We start from the raw sequence: 22,222 nt of genomic DNA, 5'->3' as shown, positions 1-22,222 counted from the left end.
CCACCTACTTTTCTAAGAATTGATAGTAAATTTAAGAGAACAGATTCGTGAGCATGAAAAAGTTGGGAGCTTTTTAAAAACTTTTATGATTATTCTTTTTGTACATCAAAATAATGTTTTGGTCATGTATACTTATTATGTATCTAATTTATATTTTAATATATTTAACATCTACTGGTCATCCTGCCATCTAGGGGAGGGGGGGGGGGGTAAGAGGTAAAAAATTGGAACAAGAGGTTTGGCAAATGTTAATGCTGTAAAGTTACCCATGCATATATCCTGTAAATAAAAGGCTATTAAATTAAAAAAAAAAATTTATGATTAACTACCCACAGAATTAAAAATAATCCTAAAAAGAAGCTACTTAAAAACAAAAAACAAAAAAAAAAAATAAATTCCTGGAGATAAGAGTTTGGGGGGAAAAAAACTTTTAGAAGCCAGGATTTTAAGCCCCCCTTCTCCCCCAAATCCAATCATCTCATGTTTGGCATAAAACTCCCATATAGTTTAATCCCCCCCAAAAGATTTAAGATAAGCGCTCAGACAAAAACAAGAGTCGATCCAAAGAATCTCCACAGATTGATTACAAGCTTTGAGGAGGTAATAAAATATTTTTTGAGTTGTAGAGAGAAGTGTAAAATACTGTAAAATCAGGTTAGTATTTGGGGGAGGGGAAATGAGGGGGAGGGGAAATAAGGGGGAGGGGAAACAGGAGGAAGGAAGGGAAAGGGGAGGGGATGTGTTTGCTTTTTATTTTTGTTACCAAGAGCCGTCACAAGGCTCTCTCTCAGAAGTCCGCCCAGTCCTAACCCACCCGTTTTTAACATATTTACTGCCATAAACCCCTTTGGCGATCCAGTAACGCCTCCTTGCAAATAACTAAAGTAAAGATTAGGGAAAATAAAGATGTCATTTTCCCCAATTCAAACTCACGACCCGCGGATCCCTTGGGGGAGAGGACTTCAGATTAAGAACCGTTTGCCCTTGCCGGCTTCTCGCCCCGTCCCTCACACCTCCCCCAGGAAGAATGAGCAGGTGCGCTGGCAGAACCCCCGCCCCCCACTCACCCCCCCCACTCACCCCTCCCCCCCACTCCACTCCATCCCCTCCACCCTCACTCCCGGCAGACTGACAAGCCGGGACAGACCGCCCCCTTCCCATCCGCAGCTACCTCTCCTTCCCGGGGACCGAAGCGGGGATTGTAGATGAAGAAACTCAGCAGGGCGGGGGGGAACTGCTTCTCCTGAGCCGCCCCCGCCGCGGCCATCCCCGGGCCTCCGGAGCGAGGCGGGGAGGCAACAGCCTCCGGCCCCCCGGCGACCGCACGCGACCCCGAGCCCTACGGAAAAACTGGGACCCTCCTCCTCCTCCTTTTCCTCCCTCTCCTCCTCCTCCTCCTCAAGCCAGGCGCCTCCGGCCGGGACACTTCCGCTTTACTCGGGGAGCAGCTCCGGAAAAAGTCTGGGATGTCCCGGAAACACTTGCCGGGTCGCCCGATCTATCTGTGAAGCCGCCGCTGCCCTTTTTCCGCCCTTCTTTTGCAGTTTCTGATTTCCCTCTTCTGCCCGCCTCTCAGAAGCGAGACTACGTAGGATTAGCGTTGAAAGAAATTTTAGAAATCTTGGAATTCCCCCCACCCCACCCCTCCCATCCCATTTTGCAAATGAGCAAACTGAAGCCTTCCTATACGTTGGAGCCCCTAAATCCCAAGCAGTCGTGAGATACAGGACTAGCGATGGACGGGGCTTGGGAAGCCTCTGAGGGCAAACCCCTTTATTTTACATATAAGAAAACGGAGGCTGGCGCAGTGAATAGCGCACGGGGCCCTGAGTTCAAATCCGACCTCAGATATTTGCCACGGCCGTCACTTAATCCCAATTGCCTCGCAAAAAAATGAAAAGAAAGACAGCTGGTAAAAGATCTGAACTTTTATTGTGTCCTTCAATATAGGCCGGTTAGCCCAGAGGCCTATCTCTCCCAAGAGCTCTTGCAGCTTTCTCCTTGGCTTCTGCCTCTGCTTTCTTCAGCCTCCAGCCAGCACCAAGGTGGAAGCTGCAATGAATCTCTCTTGTCTCAAAGATAGGGCTTGTGGGCTTCCTCCCAGAGTGCTCTGCTCCGATGCTCCCCAGAAAACTCTCTCAAGTAGACTTCTCTCAAGAAGCTAACTCAAGTAACTCCTTAAATAACTAACTCCAAGCTCCAAGAGCTCCCTGTATATAAGTGATCTCCCAAAGGTTAACTCCGCCTTCTGGAGAGAGAGGGATTCTGGGTTATCTCCCAGAGTGCTCTCTGGCCCTAAGGGAGGTGTGAATTCAGTATTTCTTTCTAAACCCTGAACTCTCCCAAACGTGTGAACTCCATTACTTATGAGCTCTCTAAAGGTGTGAACACAAGCATTGTTTCCATCAGTATTAGCAACTTATCACCTTGTAAGGATTCCCTCTAAGGGTGTGAACCAATAAGCACTGTATCAATTCTATTGAGTAAACACCAGGATTCTGACATCTCCCTTGAGTTTTCACCAACAGACGACCTCTTCTATTTCACCTCACAGCTCGATTCAATTGAATAAATATTTATTATGCACCTACCAGGTGGTGCTAAGTCAGGGTTGCCCTCTAGAAACTTGCAGTCTAATGGAGACAGCATGCAAACAAATATACCCTGTACTCTCAGCAAACCATACACAGGATAAATAGCCAATTAAAAGAAGGAAAGCTTTGGAATTCATGGGTGTTGGGGAGGTTTCCTGTAGGAAGAGGGATTTCATTGGGAAACCATCGAGGACACTAGGGGCGGGAGAGAAGGGAGAGCATCCCCCGCCTCCCAACAGCTAGAGAGATAAGAAATGCAATGTCTTGTTAATGGGACAGCTCAGAGGCTGGATCAAAGGTAAGTGTTGGGACATTAAAGTGTGAAAACTGAAAAGGAGAAGGGGACTGGGTTATTCAAGGCTATGAATGCCAAACAAAGAGTTTGTATTTGCTCCTGGAAGTGATAGAAAATCAATGGATTTTATTGGGGGTGAGGATGGTGTGCATGTGAACTTTAGGAGAATTACTTTTTAATTTAGTGGAGGATGGATTGGAATGGGAAAAATCTTGAGTGAGACCTACCAGCAAGCTATCAAAGGAATCAAGGCCTGATGTTGGGGTTCAGGGGGACCCCTGCATATTGACACGGAGACTTAGATAATCTCCAAAAAAAGAGGAAAAGTGTTATTATAATTGTAATGATAACTAAAGACGGCTAAATTCCAAGAGAGGATAGGAAAGGGTGAGCAAGTAAATTTGTGAAAAAAACTGATAAATGTGAAGCTGAGGAATTCAAAACAAAGAACAGAGCAGAATAAATGACATAATGAAATTGGGTTGGAAAGTTGGGAAATACGTGCTAAAAACAACAATCCTTTTTTTTTTTTTTTTTCATGAAACTAAGAAGTGCTCATTGTTTGGGTCCAGGTGCAAAATAGCAGCCCAGACTTTTGGATGACAAACCAGACATCCTTGAACAATAGCTTAGTGGAATAAAGATATCAAGTCCAACTCCCTTCCTTTTTCTCATATTCTCCAAGGCTGTTTTCACATTACTCTTAATAGCTACATTCCTAAGGTGACTACATCATTTCCAAGTCCTGTTTGCCTATGGATTTCTCGAAAAGTATTGCGCTCTCTACTGTTGTTGAAGTTTCTACTACATCATTCCCAAGGTCTACATCACATCAAAGTGATAGAGACCAGTACTGGCGTGATGGCAGAGTCCCAGGAGAGAAAGAAGCATATTCTGGATATGCTGCAAAGTTAAATTGGCAGGATCAGGGATGACTCCTATGTTGTGATTCTGAAGAACTAGGAGAATGATGTCCTTTATAATAAAGTTTTTTAAACTGTGGGGTTGCATAACTGAATGTGAGGGTTGTGAAAAAATTTGGAAATAGTAAAAAAAAAAAAATCAAAATTAAACATGTAAGGAGTCTGAGAATTTTCTGGCAGTGAGAAACTTCACTGCAACCTTGGTTCTGAACACATAATATACATACTCTGCATTGTGCAAGCACAAATGCTGCCGGAAACATCTCTGCTCAAATTCAAGAAAGGGTCATGTAAAAATTTCTTGGGTGAAAAGAGATCATGAGTGGAAAAAGTTTTAGGAATCCCTGTTCTACAGTAATAAAACAGGAAGGAGGAGGAAAGAGTTTTGGGGGAAAGAAAATGAGTTCTGCTTTGGACACAGTGAGTATGTCTACTAGATATGTTTCAAGATGTCTTAAAGGCATACAAGATCAGCTGCTAAGTGAAGTGAGTAGAACCAGGAGAACATTGTACACAGCAACAAGATTATGTGATGATCAACTGTGATGAACCTGATTCAGCCCCATTCCAATAAATTTATGATGGAAAGAGCCGTCTGTCTTGAGAGTGAGGATTATGGGGACTGAATGTGGATCACACAAGTATTTTCACCTCTGTTATTATTTGCTTGTTGTTTTTTCTTTCTCATTTTTTTCCTTTTTGATTTTTCTTTTGTAGCATGATAAATGTGGAAATGTGTTTAGAAGAATTGCACATGTTTAATTTATATTAGATTACTTGCAGTCTAGGGAAGAGGCAAGGTGGAAAGAGAGGAAGAGAAATTTGGAACGCAAGTTTTCGCTAAGGTGAATATTAAAAACTATGCATGTATTTTGAAAAAAACCAAAAACTATTATAATAAAATAAAATACACAATGAACACATATACACACAAAAAAATTAAAGATGAGTAAAGAGGTTACACAGCAGGATAGGTAAATCTGAGAATCTGAATTTTAGGGAGATTAAAGGGAGCTTCTTATCTATTTTATAATGAGAATTCTAGGGTTATGCAGAATATAGAAGAAAGGATGAAGGAGTATGGAATGGTAAAAAGAGTCACCATCACAAAATTATTAAATCTCTCAGCCCTCCTGGATACTTATTTCTGGGGGTGTTGAAGTTGTCAATATGGTTAGTCATTCATAGTGTTTTCCCAGTGGCCCCTAAAAAGATTTGAGAATGTTGGGGGGTTCATCAAGTTTTCAATTTAAAGTATTTAGATCCACAGTAAAATAATCTCTAAAAACATTTAATCAGATTCTCATGATGGTAGGCCATTAGGTAGAGTTCTAGAAGCAGCAGGCCACTCATATCTATATTTCTCATCATCTCCTTCCTATATCTTCCCTTTTCTCACCCACTGTTTTGATAAGATTAATCCCTCAGTGATATTCAGAAATCAGGGGAAAAAAAGGAACTACTTGTCAAATGTATTATACTGGAGATTCCTTTCTGGTATAGTTTGGACTATATAGTCCTGGAGGTCCTTTTCAGCTCTCAAATTCTGTAATCCAGCCTAAATTGAGTCTCTCAGTACTCTATTTTCCAGAACTAAAACTCAGCAAGCAAGCTGTGCCCTGAGTTTAGCATAACAGCACTCCTTTGCACTCACCCCCTGGCAAAATCACATATTATTGTATTGTTTTGACCAGCACCAGATGTTCTTTGAACTCGGACAAGTGATGAGATCAAGGTAGCAATAACTAGTTTGAAATAAACATATGACAAATTCACAATGACCATTCTCTCTGCCAAAAAGAAGGTTTATTTAGGAGAATAATTTACAAACAAAATAAGAGATAAAATAGGGACTAGGAGTGGCAAATATGAAATAAAGATGGGAAAGCATATAGTTAGAAAGGAAAAAAATTTGGAAGAATTAAAGGAATATGCTATAAGGCCTACACATACCATTGACTGGTAGATTAGATCCATAATGGAATTTGGCAGACTAGCAAGGAAAAGGCACAATGAGGAGGGAGAGTAACCTCACAGTGGGCTTAGTCTTGAAGAGGATTTAGCAAAGATCTTCATATAATATAGATAAATTTATATATAATATATATATTCCTATGTATACTTTCTCTTATTTCACCTTTTTCCCCTTTATTTGATGAGGCAATGGGGGTCAAGTGACTTACCCAGAATCACACTCTAATAAGTGTCAAGTATCTGAGGTCACATTTGAACTGAGGTCACATTTAAACTCAGGTACTCCTGACTCCAGAACCAGTGTGATATCCTTGGTGCTACCTAGCTGGACCTCTGATTTCACTTTTATTGTCGCCTTGGATAAATGGATTTCTTTTCTTTGACCCATGTATGTTTATTATAGAACTGAATCCATGGCAATCCATAGCAAAGCTGAAAAGAAAAGCAGAATAATTTGATTCTCATGATGCCATGTCACTACATAGAGTTTTCAGAAGCAGGAGGCCACTAGTATTTGTGTTTCTTGTCACTTTCTCCTCTATCTTCTCTTCTCTCACACACTGTTTTAATAAGATGAATCCCTCATTGACAAACAGAATTGATTGAAGTGAGCAAAGATTGAAGAAATGGAGCTGCAAAATGGTAGGAAGAAAGTCAAGCCCTGTTTATAAAACTTGGATTCTCCTTTTCTTCATTAATCAATACCTCTCAGAAGTTTAGCTTGAACCTGAAAACTACATTTCTTAGATTAACAATATTTATGGGAGCAGATTGACATAATTCTAGCCCAGTATCCCCTCTGAGGAGAACAAAGGAGCCAAGCTTCTGGACCAATATTCTGCTTCTTTGGAATCATATGGGAGAAAAAGAGACTAATGATATCTCTTCTGTCTTCTTTCAAGCTACATAAAGATACTTTATTTGTATTACATAGATATATATCAATTATATACAGAGTAGATTAAAGTAATCTGAAAGAAGGAGGAATTAGGATGCAGAGGGTGGAATTTGAACTAAATCTTGAAGGAAGCCAGGGAAACTGAATCAAGGTGAGAGGCTAAAGCACTCCAGACCTGGAGGGAGTCAGTATAAAGGCATAGGGATGAAGATAAAGCATAGCTAGTATAGCTAGATCTTAGAGTTTTTAGAGACAATGCTTATTCAAGGTGAATGGGAAATATTTGTTTAACAGTGGTAACAAACTCAGATAGATATGGGGAACACTAATCTGCTTTCATATAGACTCCAAACTGACCTATTTTTTAAAATGTAGTATTTTTGTTTTATTGTATTTTTATTTATTTTGTTAAACACTTCCCAATTATCTTTTAATACAGTTCCAATGGTACTTGGGAACATTGTGAGTTGCATGTGACCTGCAGGCTGTATGCTTGACACATCTGGAGTAAGGTATAAGATTAGAGAGATAGGAAAGGACCAGTTTGTGTAGCCAAACAAAACTCTTCAAATTTTATCCTGGAGGTTATACAGAGCCACTAGGATTCACCAAACAACAGGGTGACATGGTCAAACTTATGCTTTAGAAAAAAAATCATCTTAATACCTGAGTGGAAAATGGAAGGCTACCTGGAAGGCTACTGCAGTATTCCACAGAAAGAGTCTAAGAACTGGAAACTGAGTGAATGCCCATCAATTGGAGAATGGCTGAATAAATTGTGGTATATGAATATTATGGAGTATTATTGTTTTGTAAGAAATGACCAGCAGGAGGATTTCAGAAAGGCCTGGAGAGATTTTTTTAATGCTGAGTGAAATGAGCAGGACCAGAAGATCATTATATACTTCAACAACAATACTATATGATGATCAATTCTGATGGACGTGGCCATCTTCAACAATGAGATGAACCATATCAGTTCCAATAGAGCAGTTATTAATTGAACCAGCTACACCCACTGAAAGAACTCTGGGAAATGACTATGAACTACTACATAGAATTCCCAATCCCTCTGTTTTTGTCCTCCTGAATTTTTGATTTCCTTCACAGGCTAATTGTACAATATTTCAAAGTCCAATTCTTTTTGTTCAGCAAAATAACTGTTTGAACATGTATACTAATATCGTATTTATATATTTATGTTATGTTATTATGACCAATTGATGTATTGGTCAGCCTTCCATCTGGGGAAGGGGATGGGAGGAAGCAGGGGAAAAATTGGAACAAAAGGTTTGGCAATTGTCAATGCTGTAAAATTACCCATGCATGTTACTTGTAAATAAAAAGCTATAATAAAAAAAAAAAAAAGAAAGATTCTAAGAACTTGAACTGAAGTTGTGGATTTATGAATAGAAAAAGGAGGACATAGAGAAAGGTTTTGTGAAGGTAGGAATGGCAAGATTCAGCAATGGGTTGGATATATGAGGTGAGTTAAAATGAGAAATAAAGTGAGTTAAAGTGAGTTAAAGAATGATTGTCAAGGTTGCAAATTTGGGAGCTTTGGTAAGATGGTGATTCCCTCAGAGAAGTTTAAAAGGAGGCAAAGATTTGGTGGATGGAGAAGATAATTAATTTTGTTTTGGACATATTAAGTTTGAGATGCTTATATAATATCTAGTTCTAGATATCAAAGAAGCAGTGGTATATATGTATGTATGTATATATGTATGACTATATCTCAGGACTAGTTATATTGAATCATTTGCATAAAGATGATAATAGAATCCTTTCTATGGAGAATAAAAGAGAGGAAGGAGTCATAATGACTACCAATTTTCAAATATGAAATTTCAGAGAACAGTCTTGTTATTGATAGGATGGGGAAATGGAAAAAGTGCCAAACTGGGAATATATCACCTATGTGTGGAATAGAGATATAAGATGAAGAACTTACAGGAATGTGTGAATTCTTTTGCTGTATTTTATTTTCATTATTTCTGTGTTTCCCATATGACCTGTATAATATGTGCAGGTCCATATTTACTTGAGCGTTGGCCAGCTATATCTGATCTTAAGGTCTGATTTTCATAGCAACAATTAGATGCTTCCCTCTCCCCTTCTCAATGCTCTCTTACTTGTGATGTAATCTCTTGTATAAAAGTTGTGTATCTTTACTACTTCTTTAGCCCTCTACCATGAGCTTTCTCTTTCTTATTTCGTGATGGGATGGCTCATCCTCCAGAGGTTTTAATAAATAACCTTTCTGCTTTCTACTGAGTGATCGCTGAGAAATCATTTTGGGTAAGGATCTTCTACATCCCACACACCCAATAGAAAGGAGAAATAGAAATTGATTTTCAGATGGAGAATGGGGAAACAAAACTGACCTATATGTTATTTCTTACACATTGCATTTCATCTTCTGATTCTGTGACTTTCTGTAAAAATGAAGGTTTCTATCCTTGTGGGTACTTCCTAAGTAATTCTGAATTTGAGAGTTCTTGAATTGAAGAACTGGGTACCATTTTCCCATCATTCCCAATATTCTCTATAGTGTACATTTGGACAAGGAAAAGAATTGCTCTGCTGCTGGGGGACCAAATATGTGCCACAAGTAATCAGGAAGTCTGGACCTTGGCAATCTTTCATGATATTGCTGGGAGCTACTTAGACAATGTTTATTCAAGGTGAATGAGAGATATTTGTTTAGCAATTCCTCTAAAGGTTATTGTTGTTGAGTTTTTTGTTTGTTTGTTTGTTTTGTTTTGAAGAGCAGGAGAAGGATCTAAATGTAAAATATGAGTGTTTTACATTTTTGTATTTATTCATAGGATCCTGTGAACCTTATGTTATATATTTATGGTAGAGAAAATAAAACACCATTCTGTACTTCATATCTACATTTTATACTGGGAAGAACTTGTTTAATTATATATAAGTAAGTCCTAGAAACAAGCTACATCTAAGCTGGGTTTTAGAGATTTCCCAGGAATTAACTTCTAGATAGGGGTAGAATCAAAGAAAGAAACTGACCCCTCTGGGGTCAGACCTCTAGGATTGAGGTCTTTTATGAACTCAAGAGCATTGAGCTATGTGAAGACCATGTATTTTAAAATCAGCGGGAGTCAGGAATTCAGGTTAGGGGAAAATTGTCAATCTTTATTCTCAGTGAAGAAAGATCGGAGGTGGAAGAGAATGGGCAATAGCAATGTGTGCAGCTGAGTCAAGAAGCTAGCTAGACCAACAGCCACACGACCAGCAGCTACCAGCATAGAACCCAGGCTCAATCTCTCCCAGCCTCTCTTCCTGTCTCTCTGCCTCCACCCACCAAAATCGTCATTTCCTATACAACACATCAGGACTTGCACAGAGAGTGGGCGGGGGCCATTCTTTATCCAAGCATGTATATTAATAGAGTGTAGTCCAATTACTATTTAGCCTCACGTGCTTGGGACCTCAGTACATCAACTCAAGCCTCAGCCCATTACAGAGCTACAAATGATTGTGATAATATTCTTGATATACAGATACTGTATTTAATGTTAGAAGTACTCAATATAATCCTATAGTGTGATTAATTTGTACAGCATGGGTTTTTAAGAGACTCCATTTCTTTTTTTTTTTTTACATATATATTATTTACTTATTTGTTTGTTTTGTGCTAAATTGAAATTTTTATAATAGCTTTTTATTTTTCCAAATATATGCAAAGATAGTTTTCAGCATTCACCCTTGCAAAACTTTGTATTCAAAATTTCCCCCTTCCTTCTCCTACCAGAAAGCAAGCAATCCAATATAAGTTAAACATATGCAATTCTTCTAAACATATTTCCATACTTGTTATGCCTCATAAGAAAAATCAGATCAAAAGGGAAAAAAGAAAGTACTAGAAAGAAAAAAAAAAAAAAACAACTACAAAAAAATGAAAATACTATGATTTGATCCACATTAAATTTCTATAGTTCTTTCTCTGAGTGTAGATGGCTCTTTTCATCACAAGCCTATTGGAATGTCTTCAACACCCCAGGGTTGAAAAAAGCCAAGTCCATCACAGTTGATCATCACATTAATGTTCTTGTTGCTGTGGACAATGTTTTCTTGATTCTATTCAGTTCACTTAGACATCAATTCATGTAAGTCTTTGAAGGCTTTTCTAAAGTCAGCCTGCTCATCATTTCTTTTACAACAATGATATTCTATTAGATTCATATATCATAACTTATTCAGTCATTCCCCAACTGATAGAAATCCACTTAATTTCCAATTATTTGCCACTACAAAATGTGCTGCTACAAACAGTTTTGTATATATGGGTCCTTTGTCCTCTTTTATGATTTCTTTGGGATACAGATTCAGTAGTGACACTGCTGGATTAAAGGGTATGCACAGTTTGGTAGCCTTTTGGACATAGTTTTAAATTGTTCTCCAGAGTGTCAATCTATTTCTTTATGTATTGTCCTTTATAATAACATTGCTGGCCCATCATGAGTGGCATATATGTTTTAAATTTTATTTCTAGAAGTTGTTATAGATTTCCCATTCATAATCTTTCTCCTTGTCCTTCTTGAGACTACCATCATACATTTGTGTGATAGCAGGCAGAGATTAGTGATTCCATCAATGGCTATGGAAGTTTGGTTTGACTTAATTCTAATACATGGAAGGGATTTTTACAATTGTTACCAAAGTTAACCTCTAAACTTTCTTCAAATAATATCCCATGAAGCTATGTGACTCAATAAATAGAGTGCTGGGTTTGGAGTCAAGAAAACTCATTTTCCTGACTTCAAATCTGACCTCAGATACTTAATTGCTGTGTGACCCTGGGCTAGTTACTTAATCCTATTTGCCCCTGTTTTATGACATGTAAAATGAGCTGGTGAAGGAAATGGCAAACCACTTCAGTATCTCTACTAAGAAAGCTCCAAATTGGATCATAAAGAGTCGGACACTATTGAAAAATGACTGAATATTTATCTCTTACATGCTCAGATATTTAAGATTTTCTTAATTTCTGACTTTCTCACTGCCTTCCTATGATAACATGGCCTCATGAATAAAAAAAATTAATTCATTAAAAGCATGTCCTATAGAAGCTGGAAAATGAATGGATGCCCATCAATTGGAGAATGGTTGAGTAAATTCTGATATATGAATGGTATGGAATATTATTGTTCTGTAAGAAAAATAATATTGTTAGAGAGTAATATTGTTATTGTAACAATTGTAATATTGTTACATGAACTGATGCTAAGTGAAATGAGCAGAACCAGGAGATCATTATATACCTCAACAACAATACTGTATGAGGATGTATTCTGATGGAAGTGGATTTCTTTGACAAAGAGAAGATCTAACTCAGTTTCAATTGACCAAGGATGGACAGAAGCAGCTACACCCAAAGAAAGAACATTAGGAAATGAATGTAAACTGTTTGCATTTTTGTTTTTCCTCCTGGGTTATTTATACCTTCTGAATTCAATTCTTCCTGTGCAACAAGAGAACTGTTCGGTTCTGCACACATATATTGTATCTAGGATATACTGTGACATATTTAATATGTATAGGACTGCTTGCCATCTGGGGGAGGGGGTGAAGGGAGGGAGGGGAAAAATCGGAACAGAAATGAGTGCAAGGGATAATGTTGTAAAAAATTACCCTGGCATGGGTTCTGTCAATAAAAAGTTATAATTATTAAAAAAAATCTTTCCTCCTTGATTCTCTCTTTTCTCTAATATTTTTGGATACCACTCTGCTGGTTCTTTTACCTATCTGACACTCCTCTGTCTCCTTTGCAAGATCCTCCTCCACATCGGACCTTCTAACTATGGGTATCCTTCAGGATACCTTTTTCTTTTCTCCCTTTATATTATTTCACTTTGTGATATCACTGGCTTCCATAGATTTAATTATAATCTCTTTGCTGGTGATCCTCAAATCTACCTTTCTTGCCCCAATATTTCTTCTAATCTCCAGTCTCTCATCTTTAACTGCCTTTCCGACATCTTGAACTGGATATCCAGTAAATATCTCAAACTCAGCATTCATTATATTTTCCCCTAAATTTTTCCCCCAATCCTACCTTCCCTATTATTATACCACACCATCCTCCTAGTCTGTAGTGTTTATAACTAGAAGTCATGCTGAACTAGCCACTATCTTTCACCCCTCATATTGAAACTGTTGCGAGGTCTGTTGTGATGTGATTACTAGAGTAACCTGCTGATGGGTCCACCTGCCTCCAGTCTCTTACCACTCCAATCCATTCTCTATTCAGCCACCAAAATGATTTTCCTAAAATGCAGTTCTGATTATATCACTTCCCTACTTATTAAACCCCAGTGAACTCCCATTGCCTTCACATTTGCATTGTTAACAGACCTCTTTCAAAGCACTGACATTTCAATTTCTTAACAGAAAGTAGGATAGCATGTGACATAAGGTTAGAATATAGCACAATATGATTTGCAGTTCATTTTTTAAATTACAGCTAATTAAATTGTTTTTTACATTAATTGATTAAATTTAAGCCAACTTTGTTTTAAGTTGATTTCAGGATGTTTTCATATGTTACAGTTAGAGGCTATAACTTGAACCAACATTATAGTATATACTATGAAAGCCATCTCTATCTCCAAAACACAATGGCTGTAATATCTGGAATTCAATGATTAGAACTTCATTTCTTTGTACTAAGACATTTCTTCTTCAAAAATCTTATAATATAATCCAAATGCTTCTGGGAGTATTAACATATTAAACCACGACCTGTTGTTTAAAAGTGAGCTGTCATATTAATAATAATAAATTCACTTCTCAGATTATCCATTAACCTAGCAATAGCCCTGAACAAATGAGACACAAGACAGGAAAGTTTTGTTAGGAGAGAAAGATTGGTTAAATGGATTGCAAAGTGTCTAGGGAGACAGTACAGGAAATACAAAGACCTGGGGTACTTGGGTCTTAGGAAATGATGGAGATTGGGATTTATAGAAAGGGAAGGTGGAAGAGCACCTAAAATAAATTTTGCCTTATGTCTACCCTGCTTAATTACTTTAGAAACACTTTACTTTTAATATTGACAATGAATTGAGATAGCATACTCATCAGACATACTAATGAGAATTTACCCCTGTGTTCAAGGTAGTGCTTATTCTCTTAGGGAAAGAACTAGTAGAGTTCTGAAACTTTCTAAGTATTTAAGTTCGTCCAAATCAAGCATTTTGTTGGTATTAACTGATCAATCAAGTCAGATAATTAACCTTCCTTTTTTAGGCTTCTAGGTGGCAAAATGGATAGAGTGCTGGATCTGGAGTTAAGAAGATCTAGCAGGGTGACTCCAAGCAAGCTATTTTACTGCTATTTGCCTCAGTTTTCTCATCTAGAAAATGGGCATGATAGTAATAATACTTACCTCCTAGGGTTGGTATGCAGATCCAAGGAGATATTAATTATAAGACTCTGAGCATAGTGCCTGCCTGGCACATAGAAAGCACTATATAAATATTAGCTATCATCATCATCATTTGATTGAAATAAAGGGGGCATATTATAGGTATAGCTTCAGCATCTAAATTTCTGAGTAATTAAGTAGAAGCTCTTGATTCCCCAGAAACTAGACACCAGATACATCTTTTTTTTTTTTTTTTTTTTTGACTGTCACCTGACATGGATAGAACCAGGGTGCTTTTTTTGTTATTTGCACTTTTTTTTTAAAAAAAAGAATAATTTAAACATTGATCATAGAAGTGTTTTTAGAGAGTACACTTTTATTTACCTTTAGTGCAAATATCCTGAGGAAAATATCATCTCATTTTATTGGAACTTCTGGCAATTGCAAAGTTATTTACAAAAAAATAGTATGAAATGATGAAAACATGTAAAAGATTGTCATTCAAGTGAATAAATTAACAAGCCAGGTGGAAACTATCTTTCTAGTTCCAATTTCATCCTATCTTCTTGTTTACAGAGTAATAGCACACCTTAACATTTGCAGAAGAGATATAAGATAGGTCTTTGCTTGAAATCTGATGCTCATTCCTTTATTATGCAAAATTAAACTGTGGAATAGATGCCTTTGAAATTAATTATGAACAAATATAAACCCTGAATTAACAAGTATTTAGGAATATATTTAGTGTTTTGCTATGCACTTATCAGTTAAAATTGCAAGAATCTTTCAGGAACATTCCTAGATTAAAATTGTTCTTTCTTTCAGGAAACTGAAATACAATGCTAGGTAATATTTGGATTATTTCAAACATTTCTATAAAATTATCTTGATTTAAAAAACAAACAAACAAACCCAAACTACCATTAGAATCAAATTCATTTTGAGCTAATAGGTGATTAAATCAAAAACTATTCCACCAAATTGTAAGACAAAATTATAATTAAGCATTATTGTCTAAATTTAAAGTCAGTGGTTAAGTATTATTTTGTAATGAGATATATAATTTCCAAGTCTTAATATCTAAAAGTCAGAAATGTATCATTCCACTGCTGAAAATTGTCACTCTTTGATGGTTCAGTAGTCATCTGTAAAATAGATGAAAGAAAAATTCATCATGAAAATAAAGAAAAGAATTCTTCACAGATATAAATATTTAGTCTCTCTGTGGTTTATTATGAATAGTTTACATTGTTGGCTTTTTTTGGTCCAAAATAGACTATTTCAATGTATTTTTATCTTGTACATTTAATGATTTTTATTAGGGACATTTAAAAATTCCATTGAATCCCCCTCTCCCCCCCAAAAAAACCCTGAGAAGTTTTAGGCATAAAAAATTAAATTTTCATAAATTTTCACTAGTTTGGATTTAGATTTCATTTACTGATTCATTTTTTTAAAAATTGAAAATAAATGGCTACAAAGATATCCTTTGCTCAAAAGTTAAGGTGATGATAATCTCTTCAATTTTTTAAAATCAGTTTTTTTCCAAAAGAGGCTTTATTATAAGCCATTGATCCAAGTAGAACTTGTTTTAAATTATTTTCTTTCCATGAGTTAAATAATATTTATTATTAAGGGGCTATTCCCACACAAAGCCCTATGCTTTGTTCTAGGGATGAGAGAGAGTCAGAGAGGGAAGGAGGAAAAAAAGGGAGGGAGGGAGGGAGGAAACAATGGAGAGAGAAACACAGAGAGAGAGAGAGACAGAAAGAGAGACAGAGACAGACAGAGAGAGAGAGAGATAGGGAGAGAGAGAGACAGACAGAGACAGAGAAAGACAGTGTGTGTGTGTGTGTGTGTGTGTGAGAGAGAGAGAGAAAGAGAGAGAGAGAGAGAGAGAGAGAGAGAGAGAAGGAGAGAGAGAGGGAGAGAGAAAGAGGGGGGAGAGAGAAAGAAGGGAGAGAGAGAGAAATAGTCCTATTTGTAAGAGGTTAGTTTTCTTTTGAAGAATACATTTTATACCTAGATAAGAATAATAATGATCACATCTGAAGTGAGCCTCGAAGGAAAACAAGGATTCTGAGAGGAGGAAAGAAGGGAAGTTCATTCTGGCCCTTGGGGATGGCCTATGCAAAGGTAGAGAGATAAACATGGCATATGAAGTTCAGACAACAAGTAGTAGCATAGTTTTGTTGGAAGATAGAATACACAAAGGGAAAGAAGATGAAATAAAGTTAGAAAAATAGCTTGGAATTCAATTGGGAAGGACTTTAAATGCCCTACTGAAGAATTTATATTTTTGTCCTAAAAGCAAAGGGAGACTTTTAAAGTTTAAATAGGAAAATGACACAAGGAAATGAAATCTACATATTTAGTTCAGGAAATTTTTAAGATTTGTTACAAATTTATATTGCACTTTTCATTCAATAATTTGGAAGTATTGTTTCTACAAAAATGACCTTTCCTAATAATAACTTTTTTTTAGATTGCAGGTTAATAGGTGTTTTCATTTGACATTTGTACTTTCATCTAGTTTCAGTAGTTACACATCAAACCCTATTCTTGTTCCCATTCTTACTAGGTTAAAAAAATCCCATATGACTATAGCCAAATACTCTATAAAACAAAACCCCTTAAAAACTTAATTGAAAGTTAACAGAAGTTAGAAACAGAGAGCTTGTGAAATTTTATTTAAGAACACTGCATGTTATTCTTTAGTCCTTGAATATTTGAGGACAAATTAATTATATGGGAATTATAATTAGTTATAGGAAAGATGTCCATAAATTGTATTTTATCTGCTTTTTTAATCTATGTGAATTTAAATCCCCAAGTCTTAGCATAGTTGTGAAGAATCTTTCAGCTTTCTGGCAGTAGAAGACTTTAAGAATTTAGCTTCTACTAATTTAGCTTCTCCATTGGAATGTTAGTGCCTTGAGGGCACGAGCTAATTTTTTGGCATGTTTTTGTGTCACCTTACTATCACTACTCCTTAATTTGGCACATGGTATGTGTTTTATAAATGTTTATTGAATGATAGACTATGCCTTTGATGACTTAGAACATCAGCAAGATCCAAGGTTGGCCTGAAAAACACAGCAACTCCTTTCATAGATATCAGAATCAGAGGGTCCGTAATCTTAATTTCTATTTATTGGTCCTTTGTAGATGCCATCCAGATTGACAGAAAAATAAATATAAAATCTACAGCTTTATCCCATTTAGTTGTGATAAAGAATGCTTTGTTTCTGTCACAGATCCCTTAAAAGTGAACCCAATTAGATTGTTCTGAACCCACAACAATTATTTTTGTGTCAATGCTGTGCTGTTCTTCAAGAATAAGATCTTTAATATGAGTCCTTTGAAGAGGAGGTTTCACAGTTATTTTTAAATAGTCCCTTTTAAGTTAAATGTTAGGATGAAGAAGTTAAAGAACTTTAAAAGGGAAATAAATGAGAGTTCTATAGCCAACAGAAGTTTGGTAGTGACAAAAGAAGGTATAAAAACGAGAGCCAGATTTGCCAATAAAGACTTGAGGGCAAAGTCGCTTTCTAATTTAAGGGGCCAAAACTCCTGAGGACATACTTTGAGAAATTTGTCTTTTGAGTCATTTTTGTGTCTCCTTTATTGTTAGACTTGCAAAAAAGGAAGAGGAAAAAAAATCAATCTTGACCATTTAGTCATTCTTTTTTGCCATGCTATTATAGGACTCAAGAATAGTTAGAAGAATTGGGAATGGAGGAAGATTTTTAAAAAGGGAAGAGTGTGGAAGAATATAAGAAATAAAAATTCTATAATTATTTTCATTCTCCTACTACACATCTTTACTTCAAAGTGGACAAAATTCCCCAATCCAATAAATGCTGGAACATATGGAACATTAATTCGTTCACAAGCGATCCTGCTGTTCAGAGAATTGTAAAAAATTGAAAAAAAAAAGATTTTTAACATCTTTCATGATGCAAAAAGAACAGTTTATTCTAAAAACTATGGTGAAACTTTCTTATTACTTTTTAGGGATAATTTAGCAGTAACAATAACCTGTATTTTTAACACTTGCCAAAGGTGAGAGGGGAAAACAGTGGTAGTTGTTTGCCTGGAAAATTTCTGAGAACCTTGGCAGATTTATCTGGCCTACTTTACTGAGTTAGTCCATTTCTACCCCTAATTGAAAGTACAGTAACAGTACACCCCAGCTCAGCTTCACATGTTAAATGGCAACATGAGCTGTTGAGGGGTATTAAGCAGTGGTTTGGAAAGCAGTAAATGGCCAAGAAAGAAAGTGGGGGAAGAGGCAGGAAACTAAAGTTACAGATGGTAGGGCATTCACTCTTTGCCCATTGAACTAACATGACAAGACTAAATTCTTTAATATGAAGTAGTCCCATTCTTTTCTCTATTGATTTGTGTTGTCTTTAGATTATTCTTTTACCTTACATTTTCACTACTGCATCATAACATTAGTCAACAAGAAACACATATATGAGAGTAGTTTTGTACCAGTCCTAGTGCCTTGTTATCCGCATATAACCCTTATTTAAGATGACTTATTTGGGAATCAAATGATAAGAGTTGCTTATTATTATTTTTGTTTCCTTGTTAGCTCACATGCCAAACATTTCCTAAGGCTATCACATCTTCATTGCTTGATAGACAAGAAACCTTTCTGGGAATTGCCAAAGAATAACCCTGGAAATCTAAATTGTAATCATTTCTGTAACTTACTGGGAAAGAACACACCCACACAGCAGCAGATGAGAAAACTTATTTTTTATTGGTGGTTTTTAAGGGCATTGCCTGATGAGGTTCCTTACAGAAGACATCAGAACTATACATGCTATCAAAAAAAAGTCATTAATTGTTGTCTTATTACCTCACTAAAGCAATGAGCAAATTACAGATGCTTGCCAGGAAAAAAAAAAAAATAAGGGATAGAATGTGGAATTTCCCATTCATAAGGTTATGGAAGCTTTCCTGCTGTTACTGGTCCCTTTCCTTTTTTTTCTGTCTCCATAGATTTTGGGGCTTTAAGAATGCACCATTTCCTGGAATTCTAGAATAGAAGAGGTGAGAGCACTGTCAATATAGATGATATTTTAAAAGAATGTCGCAGTTAATAAGAGAGATGAAGAGAAATAATCAGAGCAAATTGTCAGATTTCATAAGGTAAGAGATAGGTCAAGAGATAGTACAAAAAAGAAGAAATGCAAAAATAAATGGTTGAAGATAAAAGTATTGTACTAATTTTTAAAATCAACTTGGTAAGGTAAAACCTGAGTAATTAAACAAGTATCTTAAGCTTTGCAATGATTAGTTGTTATATTCCCATTGTGAAACTTGCTAGCTCAAATGTCTTTTTGATGATTTAACTGGAAAATAAGACAACATGGAAATTTCCTGTTGCTATTTGTAGGCAATTGATTTTTAGTTTTCTTAAAAGTGTTCCTGTTCTTTTTGTAACTGAAGTTTGTATTCAGATTCTCAGATTTAAGAGATTATTCTTTTGAGGAAATCTTTCCCTAAAATGGGACATTATCTGTACTAATCCTCTTGTTTTATGAGAACAATATTAAATGTTAAAAACTTAAAGTGAATTTGGTCTTGTATCACTCAGAAATCTGTAAGAAAGGGATGCTAAAGATTAAGAGTGGAAATTAGGAATTAGTGTTGTTTTTAATAATGTTTTGCTTCTTTTGAAGTCTAGTGTATGACATCTTTGGAAACCATATCCACTGTTTATGGCTATTATGGCAGCATTTGGCAAGTTGTTGTTAAAATGCAATTTAAAACAGTTTTTTTTAAAAAAAATTTGCAATAATTTTGTATTTAAAGTTAGCATAACAGTGAAAGTCTACAAGTGTTTCTGAGTTGATAAGTCTCCCGTAAATTCAAATTGTTTTACACACACACACACATATATATATATATATATATATTTACATACATATACATATGTAGTATAGTAATTATATTTTCAGTATCATTTAATTTCATTACTTAAGTTACATAATAAAATCAAGTGGAAATATAATTGTTCACAAAATTTTGTTAAAATTCAAATGCAATGGTTTATATGCAAATTGCAATATATACAAAAGTGCAACAAATGTTGGCTGCCTCTCTGGCCTTTGGGCACTTTTTGATATACTTTTAGTAAGAGAAATTTAAAGAATTTATTTAAAACTGATATTTCTTTGCCTTCAATTTAACAGTATTTTTACATATTCAGTCCTGCTCTAGTCACTTGAAATTAATTCCTAGTACTTTCTTGCCCTAGTGCATTACAGTGCCCCAGCAAATAGTGGGTCTAAGACATTCTAATAAGTTTTGTTTTATTTCCCATGCAAATTGCTTCATACCATCAGCCCCGATTTTGCCATCTCCATCATTATCAGCTGCCTCCAAGAGGGATTTGGTTTCTGAACTGGTCAGGACTCTAGCTCCACTTTCAAATTTCTGGAGGAAAAACCTAGAGGGATAATAAAAATTACATGTTTCTGGTAGACCATTTTCCTCAATGCATTACTCTTTTCTGGTTCTATTAATAAATCTGCTCCCCAATGTAATAACCAAGTCTTTTGAAGTCAAGAATTTTGTTGTTTTATGAGTAAGAGCTTTAAAAATAAGCAAAAATTCTCAAGACTTCTATTAAAAAGAATTTTGGAATTGTGGAAAGGTTCTAGAAGCCTGATGTAACTTTCTGACCCTTGCAGGAATATTCTGTACATTATCCCTGATAGATTGTTATCAATTGCTGTTGTAATATTCATTAGCAAAAAAAAAAAAAATAGTGTAGATAATGAAGAATTTTCTGTGAAGATTCCCAGGTAACATTCATTTAGTGCTTTCTGTGATATAGAGTAGATGATTAATGCATATAAACAGTCTACTTTTATGAAAATACAGCTAAATAATTGTCAAAGTTAGAAATAGACACAAAGACAGAGCAATGTTCTACTTCCCAATATACAATTTGATGATAAGGAAATTCTAAAATGTGAATTTTTACATATTAGAGACAAAGAAAAACTCTTACTTGAGCTCTTCTTCATCCAGATATCCACTCTGATCATTGTCTATGAAGCGAAAAATGTCCTTGACTTGACTAGCAGACATCTTTGACAGGCCAGAAGTCTCAAAGAATTTTTTATGGTTGAAAGAATCTGGGTCTGAAGAAAGAGGCAAAATTACCCCACTCCAATCTATCAGTGTTTCAACAGTACTCTAAGGAAATTCATTTAGTAATTTTGGCTTTTCAGAGACAGTCCCATTCTCAGGTCCTCTTTCTATAAGAATCAGGAGTGGAAAATATCTGCCCCATGAAAGGTTCCCCACCCCCATATTAGATTATCAATCTAAACATTAGTAATTTTTTGTTTTAATTTTTCAGATATTCAAGAACAACTAAAACTTTTATTGCATTCATTGGTGGTAGTGGAGGGGAAGGGTTGGAGGCAGAAATGGCTAAGATTTGCTATTTTCTTCTGTGGGATAAAAAACTTTATATTGCTATAACTTATTTTTTTTTTCTTTTACCTTGGCACTCCTCCAGGGCAGCAGCTATATCAGCAGCACTAAGAACGTCAGTGATGCTCATTTTTAACCTGATTGCATAGAACAAATGAGATGTGATGAATTAAAATAAGTAAATATCCATAATGTTAATAAATATTAAATATATTCTGTGAAGCTCCAATGAAACCAATTATTTGCCTAGAATTTAGAAGTTTTGGGACAAAAATGTAAAAATAAGGTTCTGGTGGATTTTGTTAAGGCACTAGTTTTATATATCTAATCCAAACAGGAGTGCTCTTCTTAGTACTTTCTTGGAATTTATATCAAAAGAAAAATAAAATGTATTGGATTTTAGAATCATATTCCTGCTCAACAGTAAAATAGGAAGAATTCATATTATTTTTCAGCTTTTGAAAATAGTTGTGGTATAAGTATTTACAAATAAACTGCATTTAAAAATACAAACACATCTAGATTGCTTCCTATTTTTTATAGAAGAGATGGTGCTTTTTCAGATGTTCTATAAGAAAGCAAAAGCAATTTGAGCTACCTCTAGGACATTATGGCAGAACATAAAAAGAAAGCAGAAAAGAGTATATTACCTACCTTCAAGTATGGGAATCAAATGAA

At 35.7% G+C, this 22,222-nt stretch overlaps 2 protein-coding genes across 2 annotated transcripts in view; both read right to left on the bottom strand.

Moving 5' to 3' along the window:
- The window catches only part of CCZ1 (CCZ1 homolog, vacuolar protein trafficking and biogenesis associated), a 34,570-nt gene extending 33,168 nt beyond the window's left edge, over positions 1-1,402 (bottom strand). Inside the window, exon 1 of the mRNA XM_003761463.4 lies at positions 1,172-1,402. Coding sequence (XP_003761511.1) covers positions 1,172-1,267 — 96 coding nt within the window. The 5' untranslated portion in view covers positions 1,268-1,402. The remainder of the gene's footprint in view (positions 1-1,171) is intronic.
- LOC100914966 (oncomodulin) lies at positions 1,399-21,679 on the bottom strand. Its single transcript, XM_031944053.1, has 4 exons — positions 21,614-21,679; positions 21,114-21,246; positions 20,437-20,546; positions 1,399-1,571 (listed from the first exon to the last, which is right to left on the bottom strand). Exons 1-4 carry the CDS (start codon positions 21,672-21,674, stop codon positions 1,399-1,401), a joined length of 477 nt encoding a protein of 158 aa, XP_031799913.1. The 5' UTR covers positions 21,675-21,679.
- Positions 21,680-22,222: the final 543 nt, after the last annotated feature.

Source organism: Sarcophilus harrisii, chromosome 1 (assembly GCF_902635505.1).
Source record: "Sarcophilus harrisii chromosome 1, mSarHar1.11, whole genome shotgun sequence".
In the NCBI taxonomy this organism is placed as follows: Eukaryota; Metazoa; Chordata; class Mammalia; order Dasyuromorphia; family Dasyuridae; genus Sarcophilus; species Sarcophilus harrisii.
The sequence above is the reverse complement of the archived record's forward strand: the minus strand, read 5'-3'. Positions and strand labels throughout refer to the sequence as shown.